This window comes from Tetrao urogallus (genome assembly GCF_951394365.1).
Source record: "Tetrao urogallus genome assembly, chromosome: 8".
Classification (NCBI taxonomy): Eukaryota; Metazoa; Chordata; class Aves; order Galliformes; family Phasianidae; genus Tetrao; species Tetrao urogallus.
The window spans coordinates 24,529,272-24,548,975 of NC_136821.1; the positions used below are offsets into that span (position 1 = coordinate 24,529,272).

The 19,704-nt window shown below is 48.3% G+C and overlaps 1 protein-coding gene across 2 annotated transcripts in view; it reads left to right on the plus strand.

The window, feature by feature from the left end:
- Positions 1 to 17,887, plus strand: part of NRP2 (neuropilin 2) — a gene marked incomplete at both ends in the record, with an annotated part of 77,206 nt that extends 59,319 nt beyond the window's left edge. Inside the window, 5 exons of one of the 2 annotated variants that reach the window (XM_079539164.1) lie at positions 89 to 351; positions 1,672 to 1,768; positions 4,088 to 4,129; positions 16,911 to 16,979; positions 17,583 to 17,887. In XM_079539164.1, the coding sequence (XP_079395290.1) occupies positions 89 to 351; positions 1,672 to 1,768; positions 4,088 to 4,129; positions 16,911 to 16,979; positions 17,583 to 17,887 (776 nt within the window). The remainder of the gene's footprint in view (positions 1 to 88; positions 352 to 1,671; positions 1,769 to 4,087; positions 4,130 to 16,910; positions 16,980 to 17,582) is intronic. The other variant, XM_079539165.1, reaches the window with a different exon arrangement.
- Between the last annotated feature and the right edge of the window lie 1,817 nt (positions 17,888 to 19,704).

The window sequence follows — 19,704 nt, forward strand, 5'->3', positions numbered from 1 at the left end:
ACAGCACCTTCCTGGCCATGCAGGAGGTGAGATGCTTGTTGCATGTGGATGCAGGAAATACTATAACTGGGTTTTCCTCTCCAAACAGATGTCAAGAGCTACCTGCGGCTGCAGAGCAGCGGGAGGAGGGAAAGCCAGCGCGCCAGGCTCATCAGCCCCACCATCTACCTGCCCCGCAGCGCCATCTGCATGGTGTTCCAGTACCAGGTGTGGGGCAGCAGTGGAGTGATGCTGCGGGTCTGGCGGGAGGCCAGCCAGGAGCGCAAGGCACTGTGGGTCATCGCAGAGGACCAGGGCAAGGAGTGGAGGGAGGGCCGCATCATCCTGCCCAGCTATGACATGGAGTACCGGGTAAGATGTGGGGCGAGGTGTGCGTCCCCAGCAGAGCCCTAATGCTGTGGTGTGCAGCCAGGGCCCGATCATCATTAGGGAGTGTGGCTGAGAGGGGCTGTTTGCATTGTGTTTCTTGGGTTACTATAGTAACTAAACGACACTGTTTGTTATTCAGAGTGTGCCTGTCTTCTGCACAGACTTGGGCCTTTGTTCAGCCTGTTGCCTTTTATATTCCTCAAATCTTCCACTCTGCAAATATTTTTTCTTTTTTTTCTTTTTTTTCTTTCTTTTTTTTAATTTAAGTTTTTCCATTTTATTCTGTTCAGTTCCTCCTTCCCGATGAGGGTCAGACAGGCCAGGTTGATGAGAGGCAGCACCCACTCCAGGGAGCAAGCCCCAGCCCTGTGCCCGTGAAGCAGGGATGAGAACAGGGCTCATGGCTTTGCAGGGAGGTCTCCTTGCAGGCACCCCAGAGAGAAGGGCTACCTGAAGCAGGGAGAGGAGATCTATGGTATACGGAGCCCCAGGAAAGCGCTTGGACCCTCAGGACTAGGCAGGGGGAAGCAAAGCCAGAGCTTTGCACTGGAGCTGTGTGGCTAGTTTGCATGTGTTGATCTGGGCTTTTTAATAAAATACTATAGGCACAATATGCCTCTTGATAAGAATGATGGGCACCAGCTGACTACTTTGTGCATTAAACATGAATATACAGGCATTAGCTAAATAACAGCATCATTATGTAAATAATGCAAGTCTCTCCACTCAGCAGTTCTTAGAACCTAACGACTCTATTTATTTTTGTAAATATATTTTGCCTGTGATTAAGTAGGAATAAATTGACCCTTCTGTAACATTTCAGTACTTTCTATGCAGCATTGATGAGAACTGCACTTTGCAGCTAACGTGGCCATGTGCATATTGTGTCCTTCCCTTCCTTTTTCTGATCATGACCCGGCTGTGGGACTCTATTAACACCATAGCCCAGATTTGCTGCTGCTGTAAGTCAGTGCATTGCCACTCACATTGTTTGTACAGAAGGGGAGGGAGACGGCCTGCAGTGCTGAGCATTGATTCATTCCATGTGAGAAGCATTTAATTGAGCAAAATGCATGCTGAGTGATGCCAGGACAGGTAGTGGTCTCCCTGTGAGCCCTTTCCCACTGAGCAGCTTTCCCTGAGTGAGGAGAGGCAGAGGCAGGAGGAGAAGCAGAGCTGCTCTCAGGTCCACACAGGTGTGCAAGAAGGCCAGGAGCAGGTTTCTTGCCATTGCCCTCAGGAACAGGAGCCACTCACTGCATCCTAGCGTAACACTGATGTTTCTGTCCTGATTTCCCACAGATAGTGTTTGAGGGATTTATACGCAATGGCCACGCAGGAGAGCTTGCCCTGGATGACATCCGGCTGGGCAACGACATCCCACTGGAGTACTGCATGGGTACGTGCAGCAGCTGCTGGGGGGCTGGGGATGGTGTGGGCAGACAGGCTTGGAGAGCCTTAGCTCATGGGCGGCTGCCGCTTCTCTACCGATGGCTCCTGGATCTCAGCTGGGATTCTGCTAACTTCCAGAGATGAGGGGGAATTGGTCCCTGGGGAACAGGGATTTCTGACTGCGTTGGCGTGAAAGGCAGGAAGCACATGTCTCTGCTGTGCAGAGCTAAAAGAGCAGCTGAGGGTGACTGAGGACTATTCTATGTGATAAGAACATACGCCAAATCTAAAAGGAAAGTGCTGGACAAAAGAAACCAGCTGTCAGTCAATATTACATGCTTAGAGGAGATGATGAGTTCAAAAGGAGTCTTCTTTATTAAGAAATAAGATAGCAGAGGGGTTTTGCAGCAACGTTAACAGAATAACAAAAGGAATTCTTGTCCTAGAATTCACCATTCCCTAAACCAGGCCAGAAGCCAGTTAGGGTCTCTCAGTGTGAAAGACAGAGAGGACTTTTAAATTAAAAAAAAGCAGAGAGAAGAAAAGATGTATTTTAGCAGTTTGGTGGTGGAGTATTGCCCTGCCCTGCCCTGGCTGACATATCACACACTCCAATAGCATTGCTCACCATCTAGGTTGGATGTGGATTTAGAGCCCTTCCAGCTGAGGATGGGAGCAGCTGTATTCCATCAGTGGGATTAATGTGAGAGCTGCCCACAGGAGCTAGGTCCCGCTCTTCTGTTTGCTCCAGAGTGGGCAGGTTTAACTGTTAACCACCCATAAACCCCACTGAGGGAGGCAGAGGCTCACTGCTGAGGTGTGTCTCAGGGAGTGGGACACAGGATGAGCTGTGCCTGTGAAGGGCTGGGCATGTCACGTGCTGCGCTGGGCAGGTGGGTGATGGTGAAGATGGTGCAGGGACTGACAGCGGTAATAGAACAGAGGAGCAGGGCTGCCCCAGAGATGCTCCTTGGTACTAGAGGTCCCGTTTGTTTGATGCTTTGAACTCTGCTGGTCTCCTATCTGCCAAAAGAGCTAATGCTCCATATGTCAAATTCCCTGTATTGAGGCTTGATAGCAGTGTTTTAATCCCTTGCCTTCTGTGGCATTAAAGAGAAGCAAGAGGGATGATTAACACAAATAGCATTTCATATCTGACTTCTTTTGAGTGTGGCAGTTCACCTAATTCAGTGTTACTGTATCTCAGGCCTTGAACCTAAAGCTTAATATTTTGAAACAATGCATGAATAAGTTATAAAGTTTCAAGCATTGCCAGACCTAAAAATAACACCAAACTGCTACATAAAATTATTTCTCATGTTCTAGGAAGTTGAATGGGAATCTTAAAACCTACCATTTCGGACCAGTCCTGACAAAGGGCTTCCACTGCAAATTTTAGCATAACTCATGGGTCATTTCCAATGCTGCCAAAATAATAATGCAGTGATAGAAACACAGCACTGCTTACACTGTCAGAGCTGTGAGAATAGCTGACTCCAGTGCAGGCTACTGGGTGATTGGGTTTTTTGGGTTGTTTTTTGTTGGTTTTTTTTTTCAGATATAATCCTGGGAAGTAATCTGATTCCTTTTTAGCGTGAAAGAACTCTTATAAGTCACAATAATTTTTTCCTTTGACAAATGTGTCCTTTGCATTCTGAACTTGAGTGATGATTTCATAGCACTCAGCAGTGCCAGTCTGCTTGTGTGACTCACAGGCATAATGCAGAAGTAATCTAAAAATAATCAGAAGTCTATTACTTCTGCGAGAAAGTAATCAGTAATAAGCACTGATTATTGCTTTTCAGATCCAGTAATTTGTAATAGATTACTTCTTCAAAGTGTCTTGAAAAAAAGAAGAAATCACTTGCCTTTGTTTATTGGCACTGTGAGATAGAGAGGAACATGGCACTGAGAAGCGATACAGTTCCCAAGCGAATAATGATGACAGAGTTGAGCCAGAAACCAAACTGTTAGTGGAAATTTTAGGGGGTTTCAGAGCTGCATCATTAGCCAGGTGGGGATTTGTCTTCCGATGACTCAGGCCAACCAGCTGGATCCAAATGACCCCTCAGCCTAACACATTTTTGTCTGAAGTCTGTGCCCAAGTTGAGGCTTTCCGCCTCTGGCCAGTCCCTGACTGAGACACGGTTTTCTCCCTGTTGTGGTGGAGTTGGCTGGAGCCCTGCACTGCTCCCACCACATAGCATCTGTGGGGTACGGCTGCACACCTGCTCCATTTGGATGTTAGTAATTAATGGATATGTGAACTGTGGCCTTCTGTGTAATTTTCTCCTCTCTAATTCTGAGCTTTTCTTTTCCATTGCAGAACCCATCACAGCTTTTCCAGGTGAGAACTTCTACTTTCCAGGTAAAATTGCACTTCTCTTTCTGCTGGCATGGGCTTTTAAATTAAAGGAATGTTAAGTGCTTGCTTGAACAAACAGCAGATGTTCTGAGCAGTGAAATGGCAAGTGTGTGCTAAACCTCTGCTGGTGCCACAGCCGGGGATGGCACCCTCTGATTCCTGCCGGTTGCCAGGGAGCAGGCATAGTGACAAGTCCCCAGGGCTGGCCCAGGGTTGAACAAGATGGGGAGACCTGCAATCAGGAAGCACCTGGCCTCCTGAAGAACAGCAGAGCCCAAAATGTGTAGGCTGAGGAGTAAAGAAATTGACTTATCAATTGACTTAAACAAAAAAGTAGTAGCCACTGAGAAGTGAAATGAGGTGGCAGTGTCTTATATTACTATGGGGGAAAGGATGTTCTGTAGTTCATGGGTGCTCTGACAGTGGCAGTGTTCAAGCTGCTGATGAAGGATGGTAGGGTTGAGCCTTCTTGGAAGGGAAAAGCAGTTTGGATATAGAAGTGCAAGAGTAAATTGCAAGAGGAGCTCTGAAGTTGACAATCAATAAAAGGAAAACAAGATGAAATGATGCATTTAATAGTTTAATATTAGCATGAAGGATTAAAACTGGCATTTCTGTGATCCAACCTATGGAGTAAGATACAAGGTGGAAAATTCAGAAAAAATGCTTCACTGTTTGAACAGCCAATGGGGATGCTGTTTGTCTTGCTCTGAGTGGGAAAAGCTATCTGTGTTTGGGGGAAGATCAGTGTTCTCTATAAGAAGGCATGCAGGAATCACATTGTGATGAAGAGCAAACATGGGCCTCCCCTTAACATTGAAAGTTGTTTAAAAGTTTGGTCAGCACGCCCTTTGCTCACAGTTGGCATTAATATCTTTATTCTGTCTGTCTCCTGCTCTGCTGATGGCCTGCTTAATACATCTGGACTCTGCCATACAAGCACCTGCACTTCTCTAGGGAATAAGGCTGCCTCAGGCAGATGCGTGCGCTGGGAGTTGTGGCAGTAATGGGAAAGCAGGGATCAAGACTGGACTGCACTAAGAGGGATGGCCAGCAGAGCTAGGGAGGTGATAGTCCCCTCTGCTCTGCCCACATGAGGCCCCACATGCAGTATTGTGTCCAGGCCTGGTGCTCCCAGCACAGAAGAGACATAGGGCCGTTGGAGTGTGTCCACAAAGGTGCTCAGAGGGTTGGAGCACCTTTCCAGTGAAGAGAGGTTGAGAGAGTGGGCTTCTGTAGCTTGTGGAAGAGAAGGCTCCAATGAGACCTCATTGCAGCCTTCCAATACTTGAAGAGAACTTACAAACAGAAGGGAGGCCAACTTTTTATGTGGTCTGATAGTTATAGGACAAGGGTAAATAATTTTTTAAATAAAAAGAGGATAAATTTAGACTAGCTATTAGGAGGAATTCTTTATTCAGAGAGTGGTGAGGCACTGGCACAGGCTGCCCAGAGAAGCTGTGGATGCCCCATCCAATGCCCCATCCCGGAAGGCGTTCAAGGCCGGGTTGGAAGGGTCCCTGGGCAGCTTGATCCAATGGTTGGCAGCCCAGCCCATGACAGGGGTTTGGAACTGGATGATTGTTAAGGTCCCTTCAAACTCAAGCCATTCTGTGATTCATTCTATGATTCTATGAAACTGAAGGCAAGGGGCAGCTTCCTTCTAAGGACATGAAGCAGGCTGTGGAACACTGCTAGTGGGAGACATATGCAGGCATTAATGCTGTGTGTTACGGTGCTGCACGTACACATACTGCAATAAGTAGGAACTTGGGCTTGCATGTGGGTAGGCTGCCTGTTTATCCTGCTACTCAGACTTGTGGTGTTTCTGAAAAACAGCTGTAATATTCTCAGCTGACACCTAAAGCCTCCTGGCTGTTCCTCACTTGATCCATCCCTCTGTGTTCTGCTGAGCCTTTCAGTTAGTGGGTCGTGATCTTAGAAGACCAGTCAAGTGTGCTTAAACTGTGCTGCATTTGAGAGTTGATATACCTCACCCTTAAAGAAAAGGCATAACAAGTGGCTGGCAGCAAGAAGTTAGATAAATAGCAGGCTAAAAATAAAAGACATCTTCCAGAAAGCATGGAGACAGGCTGTGGGGAGAATTTACCTGCAGACTATGGGTTTTCCCACACTGGGTATTGTGAAATCAAGGCAGGGATGCTTTACTAGAGAAGTGGCAGGTAGCAACTAAGGGATTGAGGCCAACACCAGTTCTGTGGCATTCTCACGTGGGTGAGATGAGTTTACATTCACTTTCATCTGTGCCATCTATGAGAAGTCCAGCTGTGCTGCTGGTCCACAGTGGTTTATGGCAGTGTTGCTGGAGAACACAACAGTGGCACAGCAGTGACAGCCAGCAGATGGCCTCCTGGGAGGCTCTCTGGAGAGGATTTCCTCCTTGTTCCTCAGCATACATACTTCTGCTCTTGCTTGTTTGGGATTTTCATGCCTGTTGCACAGCTCTAAGGTTGCTGCCTGTCAAGCTGCAGGGGGAGGGGGGGAGGCTGGCCGGGCAGAGGGGAGCACAGAGCACACCCTGTGATGTTCCCCTGGGTTTGCACTGCCCTGCATTTCAAGTCCCGCTTTAACCAGTGCACCCACTGACTTGACAGGAAGGCAGAGAAGCATTTATTTGCTAAGGCGAGAGCCCCATTGAGGGGATGAGGAAGGGCTAGCACGTGTGTGGCGGAAGGCAAAGAGGAGTGGAAAAGTTATTAAGTTACAAAGATGGATTTTTTTATTTTTTTTCCATCTCGCTGAGCAGAGAACTTTTCCATGGTATAAAAGAAAACTTCCAGTGAGCAGCAGAGCCAGTAAAAGCAGATAACATCAGCTCTGTGCTGAGTGGACTGGCAGCTATATTTAGTGGCTGACAGTGTAAGGAAGAACAATTGTTAATGTTGGGAATTGGCTACCTTAAGACTTGGAGACAAGGGAGTATGACTCCTTACTGATTGTAGCTGCTAAATGAACTCTCCAGACAGCTGCTATTACCGCAGCAGGGCCATGAGGAGCGGAAGCAGGGGTCGAGGCCAGATCTGGGCTGCACCACCCCTCGGGCTCACTCCTTGCCTGCACAGGAGTCCATCAGCAATGGACAATGGCTGCCCTGGACTGGAGCCTCCAGGGCGCTGTTCCCACTGGCAGGGTCTCTGGGGCATATGACACGACCCCCCCACCCAGCCTTGGATGTGTGTGTCAGATCAGAGGCACGGGCTAGGTACCACAGCATGAGCAGCCCTCATGCTCCCATCTGCTGCATATCAGACATATAAGTAAGTGGTACTGTAAGCACATCTCTCACTAGAACAAGATACTGTGTAAGCACAGGCTGACATCAAGAGTAAACATGTGCATCCTCTGTGCTGAGAGCAGGTCTGCAGTGCTCCCAGGAGCCAACTCGCCCCAGTGCTGTCAGGAGTGGTGGTGAGATGCCAGGAGTGATGGCAGTGAGGTGTATGGACCCGTCGGGGCTGCATCTGTGTGGGAGGCAGTGGCAGACAGTCAGTGAAACCCAGGAACCTAGTGCCCTGAGACATTACACCTTTGTGCCCTGTGCTGGGAGCAAGCACAGGGATAGGAGGAGGTGGGGGACTGCTGCCCGGGTCCATCACCCCCATGCCAGCACGGTCTGGGTGTGAGGGATGGGGCAGCTGGGCTAAGACAGGGTGAGGGAGGAGAGCAGGCTGCTCCTGAGCTATCCGAATTGCTTGCCTGTACTGACAAATATGTGGGTGGCTCCCAGCCTCCTGCTCTGTAAAAGCAGGATTTATCTTGTCCTTGTGGTTTTTCTTTGTTTTATAGTTTCTTTTTCTTAGGGATTTTTGGTTTTATTATGCATCTGGGTGCAGTTTTCATTCCCATTTTCACTCCCTGTGCCCAGGTTTTGGGGAGATGGGGAAGGAATAGCCAAGGAAGTACCGTTTTGCCTCTGCCAGTGCCAGCAGCAGCAGTAAAACTGTCTATGTGCTGAGTGTGCAGCCAGTGGCTCTGGTGGGGGTAATGCTGCAGGGGGTGGTCAGATGCCCCTGTGTTTTCCAGGCCAGATGCATCCTGTACTGTTTTTTCCCTGTGTATCCTCTTGAGCCTGTTCTAGAAGCCTGTGCCCAGCAGCAGACCAAGTCCCTTCCAGCTTCCCCAGGGACTCTGGCTGCTAGAAGCAGCAAGTGCATAGATGTGGTGCAGGCGTGCACCTCCCCCAGGGCTCCTGCAGCTTGAAAGCAGAGCCAGGAGGGCTGAGCAGTGAGTGCAGGAGGGTCAGCACCACACTGTTCCCTGGCCGTGGACATCAGCACCAACCCACACCTGCTCAGGACATGTGTGTTGCCATGGGCTGAGCCTGGGAGCTCCATGCCCTTGAGCCCTGAGGCAGCCATTGGATTGTCTTGCCTGAGCTGTCATGAGCATGGACTTCTGATGGGGATATCACAACCCGCACTGTGCACGAAGTCAGCATGTATCATCATACCCATACTTTTTCACTTTAATTATTAAATCTGTAAGACTGTGAACAGGGCATCTAGTGAGAGCAGGTCTGCATACCGAGCACTTGCAGGAAGAGATCTTGCTCCCTGTCTTGGCTGTAAAAATGACAAATATTTCTCCATCTAATTTCTTTCCCAGTCTCCTGTGGTAACTTCCTTGGCCATCTGAGATTTTGCTCTTCCTCCAATTAGGGACGTGATAGGTTTTGTCACTGTGTGACAACATCTGCCATACAGAGACAAAACCAGGCAGCTGATCTGGAGAAGGCCAAAAAAAAGAGGGGAAAAAAATATTTGTTGATGCCAGAAATAATAGTAATAATAGCATACATATGGAATTTGCATTGCAAGCCAGGCAGCCTGCTTAATTAAACGGAAAGAGAGAGGCATGTTAACACGCAGCTCGACGAGTGCAAGCAGCTCCCTGCAGGAGTGTGTCCCGTACCTGGAGCTGCCCTGGGCCCCGGTGTCACTCGGCACTGTACTTTGCAAGCATGTGTGTTTGTTTGTGCGTCTGCATGCCTCCCACCTAGCAACCGTGTTCTGTGTCTCCTCCCCAGGGGCAACCCTCCTGCCAGGGACCGAGCCCACAGTGGACACGGTGTCAGTGCAGCCCATCCCAGCCTACTGGTATTACGTTATTGCCGCCGGAGGTGCTGTTGTGGTGCTGGTCTCCGTCGCGCTGGCTCTTGTGCTCCACTACCACCGGTTCCGCTATGCGGCCAAGAAGAGCGATCACTCCATCACCTACAAAACCTCCCACTATGCCAACGGGGCCCCTGTGGCTGTGGAGCCCACCTTAACCATAAAACTAGAGCAAGACCCCAGCTCACGCTGCTGAGAGCCGAACGGGAACGAGAGAGCAAACAAAACACAAAACAGACAGACAGAAAATAAGACTTCCGATATGTTGCCTCAGTTTTGCACTTTTTTCCTTACCTAACATATGTGTGAACTCTTAGACATCTCCACCCCCCCGTCTCTGTCCCCAGCCCTTCCCGAATCTTTTACAAACTTTAACTAATGCTGCATCTTGGATCACCAGAAGAGACACACCGCCCCTTCACTTCAGAAGTGAATGCTCCTTTCTATTCCTTGTCAAGGACTGCTGGGGTGTCGGGTGGGATTTTTGGTTTGGTTTGGTTGGCCAGGGAGTGTTTTTTGTTGGTAGGCTTGTTTGGTTTGTTTCTTTTCTCTTCCCAGTGGGCAACCTGCAAGGGAACTTGATGGCGAGCCTGGAAGCGTGTGTGCAGTCTGTGTGTGAGTGTGCATGGCAGCATGTGCGTGCCTGACTGACTGAATGTATATTTAGAAACAGCCCCTTTTTATTTTGCTTATTATTGCTTCTACTTGCACAGGGAATGCTTTTTGTGTTTGTTTGTTTGTTTTTAAATTTTATTTTATTTTATTCACCACCCCCCCTTCCCTCCTCCCTTTGGAAGGTCTGGGACACGTTTGTGGTTAAACCCAGATCTGTTTACTTGGGGAAGAGAGCAGTGCTTTTTTGTTGCCTTATCTAGCTTTGGCTGGGTCTCCTGTTTGATAGCGTTAATGTCTTGGGTGCAAAAAAAAAAAAAAAAAAGACCAGGCTGGACAGTAGGAATGTCCATCTCAGATGGCTGGAAGAATCCAGAGAGGTTCATAGATGTCCAGATGGCAAGATCTCTCCATCTTGTTCTTTCTACAGCCAACACAATAACACAGCCATTGTTGGAAAGCGGGGGAGACTCTTCCCCATCCACAAGTGAATCTTTTTAAAGTTGCCTTATATCAGAGAAGCTCATAATGAATGTTCGGTTTGTATCTGTTAAAGCCAGCCTTAGGGCAACACATAGACTTCAGCAGGTCTAAGGTGGATGCTAAATACTATAGTTTCTTGAGAGTTGGAGGTTTATTAATTTTGTAAGTACCCTCGTTCTGGGTGCTGCCAGTTTTGATTTTACACAGGGAAGGGGGAGAAGGCTCCTCCTTGTCTTTCTGCTTGACACATTGAAAGGACAAGTACAATTCCACTTTCTGAGTTTAGGGTTTGGATTTTCCTTTGCTCAGTTCATAGCTGCTGAATCATAAAAACTGCCAGTTGACATTCTAGAATGTCGATTAGGTTTGTGTTTGCTATTGTTCGGCTTTTTAAAGCATCAGTAGCATCTAGCGAGCAGAGCCCAGAGTGGCCTGCAGGGCCCGGCCGTTGCTGCCGTGTTAACCCAGGCAGCTGGAGGGAGCCTCTGATTGCTGGATAGCCCAGCAAATTGTCGTGGAAATGCCTTATATAAATTACTGAGCGACGACATGCAAAAGCGGTTTGGGTCGTTAACTCTAATCCATTTACAGGCAAAAAATGTACCTCCAGTGAGCAAGTTTCTCCCTCTTGTTTGTGTTCATTTGTTGTGAGTGACCAGATTCCCTCCACCCTCCTAAACTTGTCAGCACTCCCCACCCCTCCTTGCCCGTGAATATTACACAATGCTGATGCAGGCATAGCCCCTCAATGTCCTGGCACTCTGGGGCATCTTGCAGTAGATGTATGGAAACAACAGTGCTGTGCGCTTTGGCCCTGCTGTGGCTGGGCACTGTGCGTCCTGTCAATGGGGTCACACAGCTCATTTGACCCCTGGTGCCACCTCTGGGGTAGGCTTCAGCAGAAGCCCTCCGCCGGCTTCTGGAGCAGGGCAGCATGGGGCCTCTGGGGCCAGGTCCTTCCCCACAAGCCTCATCTCTTCAGGGCAGAGCAGTTGAGCGGCTTCTCCCCGTGGGCTTTAGCAAGCGTGCGTCAGTGTGTCAGAGAGGAGAATGTGGCACCCTGTCTTTAAAGCTCAAATCACCAAAGACAAACCAGGTCACTTCGAGGTTTTTACTCCCCATTCTCCCCGCTCCTAGAGCCGTGACATCCCCAGCGTTGCCCAGTTGCCTGTGTGTGAAAAATATCTTGTGGAAATTTGAAACTCTTTGAAGGTGTATTGTGTGGAATGTAATAAAATTATGATATTTTTATACAAATATCTGTTTTTTTCTTCCTTCTTCTTTCTCTGCTAACAAGAGCTGCTGGTGATACGGTGCTGCAGGTTACATGTCTGTCCGTGCGCTGGGAGCTGCGCATAGCTGCCTCTGCTCTGAGGATCGGGCCATCAGCGTGGCCTGTAGATCCGTTACACTGGTCACAGCCTTGGTGGGAGCCTTGGGCGCCCAGCACAGCACTTAGTGTTGTTTGGGGATTTCGCTAGCGCTGCTTGGTATTGGCTGCTCACTGTGATATGCTGTGTCTTGGAGGGCTCCAGAAACAGGAAGGACATTGCAGGGTGCGGTGCGAAGCGCTGCTGGCCCACCAAGCCTTGCACTCAGCCCCTGGCACTGTGATCAGTCGGCAGGCTGTTACCAAAACTAACAGTGATCGCACTGCGTTCTTCTTCCATAAAATTCTTTTGGGCCTCCACATGTCAGGCTGTGCAGGAGCAGGCTGGGTGCCCACCCTCTGGCACAGTGCTCAGCCTTTGCTGAGCATGCCTTCCCGTCTTGAGGAGCACCTTTTGCCCCTGCAGAGCAGGCAGCAGGATCACATTTCATTTGAAATCTGTTTGCTGCCAGTTTGAGAGGTTATTCTTTCCCTCCTGCATGTATTTTCCTTGTCTCGTACTCTATCCTGGCACTGAACTTAGCATTGCGGTGAAACTTCCTGGCTTTACTCAGAATTCAGGCCATCAGCAGAAAAATGATTCAGATGTGATCTTTCACTTTGGCTGTTCAAACAGAAGCAAGCTGAGGACCCATGCAGGCTTTTTGGTTTTTTTGGTCTTGCGTTGTTTTGTGGGGTTTTTTGTTTGTTTTTTTTTTTTTTTGCTCTTATTGTACAGCAAAGTCCATGCACTTGTAATTTGCATTTCATACACTTCAGTGGCTGTCCAAGCAAAATTCAAAACAAATATGCACATGCAAAAAACAGGGAGGGAGAGAATGGCTGCTGGCTTCCCAGCAAGGAGGGAAAAAATCTGTTAAGTAAACAGAAGAAAAGGGAGGAATCGTTCAGGGTTTAATTATTCCTTCTGTACACCACAACCAGATTGACCGGGGAGCTGGGTGCTGCTCAGACTGCAGCACAGTGCAGGAAGAAAAGCAGCTAAAATTAGCCAGATTTGTTTAGAAAAATACATGCAAGTTAATGAGGCTGGGGTGCAATTTCCTCAGCAGGCAGCTTCAGGCACACAGGGGTCTGGGCTTGGCACCCAGAACTGCCCGCAGCCTGCAAGGTGAGGTGTGCTTCTTGGTGTGTGGGACTGACTGAAAGCTGCTTCTACAGCAAGGACGCAGCCCAGCTTCATGCCACCAGCTTAAGTGGGTCTTTGCCTGCCCCACCATGCTTTGCCATCTCCTCTGAGCACAAGGTGCCTACAGGGCATCTCAGTGCCCCAAGATGAGGTGCTGAGGATAAGGTCCAGCATTTCCCGCACTGCAGAGGGATGTAGGGCCAGCGGCGAGGTTTCTTGTTTGCTTTCTTTAATGCGGATCTCTAGCCAAAGCACTCTTTCAATTTGGAATTTGGCAGAGAGTTTTGTAAACTAAAAACATTCTGTGTTCCTGGAGGGGTGGGGTGAGAGAAACGAGGCAGATTTTCAGCTGGAGGTGGAGCGGCTGGGATCCAAAGAGCGGGTTTTGCCCAACCAGACACATACTCCCGCTGCTGCCTGCCCAGCATGCAGCAGCACCGAGACACAGCTGTGTCAAGGCAAGGCCCCGGTGGCTGCTTTGCTGTGTCAAAGCAAAGTGACGTGAGTTGGAACCACACCGTGGCTGCGGAGAGAAAAGGGCTGAAAGTGAGCAGAGAGAGAAGAGTGTGAGGCTCAAGTCTGTGCCTGGGCTAGCAGCAGCAGTGCTTTCTGGCCAAATGGTGATAGGGAGAGCTCTGTCTGAGGATGCAGGAACCCTGCAGGAGGCAGCACTTGGTGCCTGGGGTTAAATCAGACAAAAATCAGTCAAGAAGGAAAAAGCAAAACAAGAAGAGCTGGCACAGGGTTTGGGGATCATGCATGCAGTGTGTGTCACTGGGATGCTGCAGCCTTGCCCAATGTGCAGAGCTCCTTGGCCCTGCTTGACCCACACTGTTGCTGCCATGTTCAGGGATGTGTGGTAAAGAGCCTGAATCTCTGCAAACACTGATTCTTTCCCCACATGCGAGCTTATGGCGGCATGGTACTTAAGATGCTCCTTCTCTTTGATTAGAATCTCATCTTCATTTTTCAGGTCCCATAAATTAGCCTTTTAGCTGATGGTGCTCTCAAATCCAACCGACTGCATCCTTTTCTCTGCATCTGGCTGCTTGCAGCAATGTCACTAACATCAGCTTTTTAGCACAAAGGGCTGGGTGCTCAGCTCTGTTCGGCTCCTGCCTTTTGCTGAGGAGAAACCCCTTCTCTTGGCTACACACTGGTACCCTTTGCAATCTCACCTACCTTTCTCCAGTGTATTTTTTTCATTTTGTCTCCCTACATTTAAAAGCCAAGTAAATTATGCCTGGAAGTTGCCTTGTAGGAAGGATGCTCTCCCCAGCATGGGGCAATATATGCTTATCCCATTCTGCCCTGTATCTTGCTGGGCTTTCCTAGGAACTGCACGCCAGGGAGTCAGCTTTCATGGTCTGCTCCCCTTGTGACAATATGTCTGAGATTTGTCACAAAGGATCCTAATTAATGACAAATAGCAGGCTGTTTTCTGTGACAGAAAATCATCTCCAATAGGATCGGTGCTGCAACCACCGGCTCCAGTTCCCAGACAGCCCCGCAGCCAGATCTGATTTTGTTAATGACTCCAGAAACCCCAGCACGGAAAAAGACAGGCCGAGTTGTTCCAGGGCCAATGTAAAGCCCTGCGTGACACAACTGCCATCCAATAGCAGTATTGCAGTGTGCGGAGCGCGTGACGAGGCTCTGCCACCAGCCTGAGGAGAAGGGAGTAACAGTGAGGAGGAAGATGTCTTTTAAGCAGAAATTGGAGTCATATTAGCAGAGGGAATTGAGAAAATTGCAGGGAGAGCAAACAGATTCAGAGCTGGCTTTTTTGTATAAGCATTCTCTTTTTTAAAGTTTTCCCAGTGCTCCTTTCTTTCAGGCTTGAAGAATCAGTGTTCTTTTGAAAGCGTTGATTAACTGATACTTTATTTTTTCTGGCCTTTCCCTCAATACTATCCTGGGAAATAAAAGAGCACCAAATTGCTAACGCATTCTCAGACAAAATGTAGGGGAGCTAGAATACAGAAGAGCAGAAGGCTTCCAACACTGCTCCCCTGTACATGGCCCCCCTGGTGGCCCATGTCCCCTCTTCCACCTCTGTTCATTCACATAACCTGCAGTCCTGTGGGTTGTGTGGGTGACAGCGGGAGGGCAGAACGCCGCAGCTTGTCCTCCGGCTGAGGACCAGAGAGCAGACAGCTTTGTGTGTGTTCTGCTTTGCAAGTTATTTTCCACATGTTCAGCTCTAAATGTTTGCAAGAGGCCCTCAGGCAGTTCTCCCAGCCCTGAGATGTTGCCATCTGGGGCTGTCAGCTCTGGAAGTGCTGAGAAACCATGTGAACTCACTGCTAAAGCAAAGACATACAGAATGTCTTGTACACCTGTATTTCCTCAGCTACCTACCAGCAGCCTCGGGTTGCCTTAATTCCGTGACTCGCATGATGTGCAGCTCAACATCGGGAGAGGCAGTTCTGGTGTGTGTGTTCCCGTTGCCAGGTTATCTGGAAAATTCAAAGAAATTCTTTAATTCTTTGAGTGAGGTGGGCACAAGACAACTCTGCAAGTATGGAAGCTCCCAGCACACGGAATTTCCGCTGTCAGTCTCCAGTGGGGAGCCACTCACATGCCCTGGGTGCTGCTGCTTGCCACGGCTTCTAGAGTTATACCAACACAAGTTAAGGTATCAGACTTCTCGGGCAGGGAACTCTTGGGACATGGGTTAAATAGTATGTGGCTCAGTGGGTGTGGTGCATTTTCCCCTCCAGCATGAGATGCTGTCAAATTGAATTGGAAACAGGATGACCACCAAGGCTCCTGACAACAAGGGGGATTTGGGCAGCACAGCTCTCAGCAGAGCTGCCCTGCTCTCGGTGAACCTTGCAATACTGCTAGCAGGGGCTGCCCCACAGCATTCTCTGTGATAGCAGAAATGGAGTTGATGATTCAGGAGGCTTTTTCCAGTCCTTAACCTCTGTGCAATATGTGCAAATAATATTCTACATGGTTTCAAATAATTTCATCACACATTGAGCCTTTAGGGACAAGTTATATTCTTTGGTCTTGGTTGCTTTTAAATAACCTCATAAAATTGTTCTTGCTGTTTCTGTGCAAGACATAAAATATCCTTGGTTTTCAACCACAATTATTTCAAGGATGTGAATCCTACTGCTTTCTAGCACTCCCTGGTTTTTGGCATTCCTGACCTGCTGAAGGTCCTGTCTCAGCTGAGCACCCTGAGTTATAGCCAGCTTTGAGAAATCTAAGCAGATCAAAATGAAGAGATGTTTTCTTTTGGAAAACTGAAAATGAAATGCAGTTGCTATACTTAGAGAGAATGCTGAGAAGACTATGCACACACACAAAGAAAACAAAAAACAGCCACCCTTCTGCTGAGATTACATCCTGGGCATTTGGTTACTAATGCTTAATCCGTGCTGAACAACAGAAATAAATGGCATCACTAAAAGGAATTTGGATCAGAGAGATGTTAACATAAATGCCTAGATATGGACACCCATTTGCCATGCTCCCATTTCAACCAGCTTTTGCATTAATACATACTATGGTGATATATGACTTCCTCAAATTGTTATGAATTTATCTGAAACACAGAGAGAAACTGGCTCATTGGAGCTATGAGTCCTGTGAGATGTATGGGGAAGCATGAAAAGTAGAGTGGCTAAATGGGTCTAACGTTAGTGGCAAGTAATGATAGGCAGTATGATCCTATTCAGAGTTACAAGGATAATACTCTTGAGCACGCTAACAGTGAATTATAGCCATTATGTAGACAGCAATGACAATATTTTAGTGCTATTCAGATTATCTGGTTTCTTTGCTTTTCATTCTACTTTTTTCTTCTTAAAAGCTGGTCATCTGGTGGTCGTGAAATGTGATGTAGTGGGAAGATTCTGTTCTCTTGAGTGTGTGTGTGTTTGTTGACTTTGGCCAACAGAGAAAGAGGAAGAACCTTGCAGTAGTTAAGCTATTGTTTTCTTCACTCACATAGTCCAGTCTCTGGTGGCAGTGCCTCCAAAAGGCCTCTTTAAACAAACAGTGCTTCCCATTTTGTTGTTCTAGTGAACTTCCCAAGAATGAAGGATGATTTCCTGATCCCTGAGCAAGACTTAGAAGACAGCGATGATACTGGTTGGTATCAAGATGCCACGTGGATAGTTTATCTGGGGGAGCTTGTCTTTCAGTATCAGCTGCTTACAATTTCTCACAAACCTCGTCTTTAATGAGGTTTAGGAGCTTGAGAATATACACTGAAGTGGTGGCTTAGTGTCTGGACAAATACATTAGTTTTCTTTTCTTGTTTTCCTTCTTCAGTAGCAAGCAACCTTGCAAAGTCAATATATTGTATTTGTGTTAGGACAAGTGGAACTGATCTTTCAAGCATTAATTGCTGCTTGTGTGGCATTTTGACTTGTAAATGGAGAAAATTAAGTCTGGGATCTGTGACAGGCTGTTGCCATAATTCTGAACTCAGTGGCGCTTGAAGGGCCAGAGTTTCAGTGGGTGTAAAATGCTAGCATGACATTAACATAGCCACAGGTGTAGGAGGGAATTGGGACACTTAGCTTTCTTGGTAATTAGATGCTTCACAGTAGTTCTGGACCTAGGTTAGAGAAATCTGCCTGAGATATATTCACAGGGAGGTGTTGTGAGGCCATAACAACTCCAAGTAAGAAATGCTTCAAGATGGAGAAAAGAGTGATCGCTGGATAATAAGTACCCATTCCACTGCAGATTACTTTGGATCGGATAAGAACGACACCCTGTTCTCTACTAACTCTCCAGGAAACTCGAAGCTGGACAAAGAAAAAAGCTGGCTCTACAGCCTGGATCCCATCCTGGTGACCATCATAGCGATGAGCTCCCTCGGCGTCCTTCTCGGAGCCATCTGTGCTGGTCTTCTGCTCTACTGCACGTGCTCGTACGCAGGGCTGTCCTCGCGGAGCTCCACCACGCTGGAGAACTACAATTTTGAGCTGTACGACGGTATCAAGCACAAGGTCAAGATGAACCACCAGAAGTGCTGCTCGGAAGCCTGATGGGTGCCCTGTGGGACCACCCTTGGCGTTGTGCCCGGTGAGGTGGGCTGGCGGGGGGGTTACTTTATTTGCTGTTTTCTGTGGGAACTGAATGCCATAACAGGAACCGAGCGGCATGGGAGGAGTGGTGGGGGGTGCTGCTCCCACTGTCAGCTCCTGCCGGAAGCTCCACCGGAACCGAGTGGGCAGCCCAGTGAACCGGACTGTGCTGGGTGAGGGGCATTAAGACCCTTGTTTGTTGGTTCATCTTCATTGTCTGCTGATGTGATGTGGCAAGGGAGGCTGGTTTACCTTTTGGATGTGAGAAACTAATTGTCAGTTGTTATTTTCCACTTCCTTTCTCTCGTGAGCTGCTGAGAAAGCTGAGGGCTTTCTTCAGCCCTATCTTTAGGAATGATGCACGCACACAGCGACCCTATCCATTTTAGACCCTGTCCACTTGTTATTTTGGCTATAGGGATTTGTGCACTTCATACAAAACCCAGGAAGCTGTGGTTTCCAGTCCTGCGCGTGGAAGCCTGTTGTTACCTTTCGTTTTCCTTGTCCTGGCAGGGGGGAGAGATGGGATGCTGGGCTTGGTGTTTCTGGTAACAACAGCGCTTTCTAAGTCATTAAGAAATAAAATAGAAAGGAACCCTATGTGTAGAAGCACCTCTTCGAGAGAAGCTGAAGAGCCTTAAAGTGATTTGTGAATAAGAGCCATTTATTAAATCCAAATATTGGATTGAAACAGCTGAGGCCTTCATCAGGAAGGCCTTTCTTTGAATTTCCCACCCCTCTTGATCCTGCCCTTTTTCTTCCCCCCCCTCCTTTTTTCTTTTTTTCCTTTTTTGCTGTAATGAGAAAATTGCAGCAACAAAAGACAGAGTCTGCCAGTTCCCTGCACTTGGGTATTTGGAAGCCCCTTGGCCAGGGCCTGGATGCAAGGCATGGTGCTGAGAGCTCCCAGCCAAGCCCAGGAGGGAGGACAAAGTGTGATGTAGGCCAGAGCTGTACCTGCTGCCCCGGGGAGCCTGGCTGCGTGCCCTCTGTTCCCCAGGGCTGCGGGGCGTGAGCTGGCACTGCCAGCACGTAGGGACCAAATTGCTGCCATCTTCTCATCCCCTTCAGAGCAGAGTGGCACCGCTCCTGGTCAGTAGCAAAAACCTGAAGTTTTATTTCTGAGCTGTGTCTTGTCTTAGTTTAAACAAGTGCCTTAGAAGAAGTGTTTTTCCTCCATCTGATGATCAGTGCTGTATCAAACAAGTGAGGTCTTCATCCTTCCCCACAAAACACTGTCCTGCAAGGGTCGCCGCTGGGCACAGCCTGATTGAACGTGCCCAGTTCTTCTGCTTTAAAGTGGTCTGGCTGCATTGTCACCTCCCACACCACTGTGCCGTGGGAGAGGTGTGCTAGGAAAACAAGCTAAGGGAGAAAGAAGGTTCAGATGCTGAGCCCCAAACCAATGCCTTCAGCCCCAGTTTAGTACAGATAGATTGCCTGTGTTAGCTTGCACATGCATAAGGGAAAAATTTCTCCGCATGCTGGGTTTGTTTGTTCAGGAGCTCTTTGGAAATGTCCTGGTTTTACATTTGCCTGGTATAATGTTTTGGGCTGGGGATGGATTTTCTCGCATTACCACAGAGCGCTGTAGGTGCAATGTGGTGTGAAGCTCAGCTTGCACAGCCCCTGCATGCACATCCTACAGCAGGCCAGGTGTTCAGGGAGACGAGCAGCATCTGGAGTGGAGAGGAACACGGACAGTGCCACAGCTGCTCCTCGCTGCAGTGGGAATAGAAACATTTGTCCCTGTTTCATGAAAAGCTCTGTCAGACAAG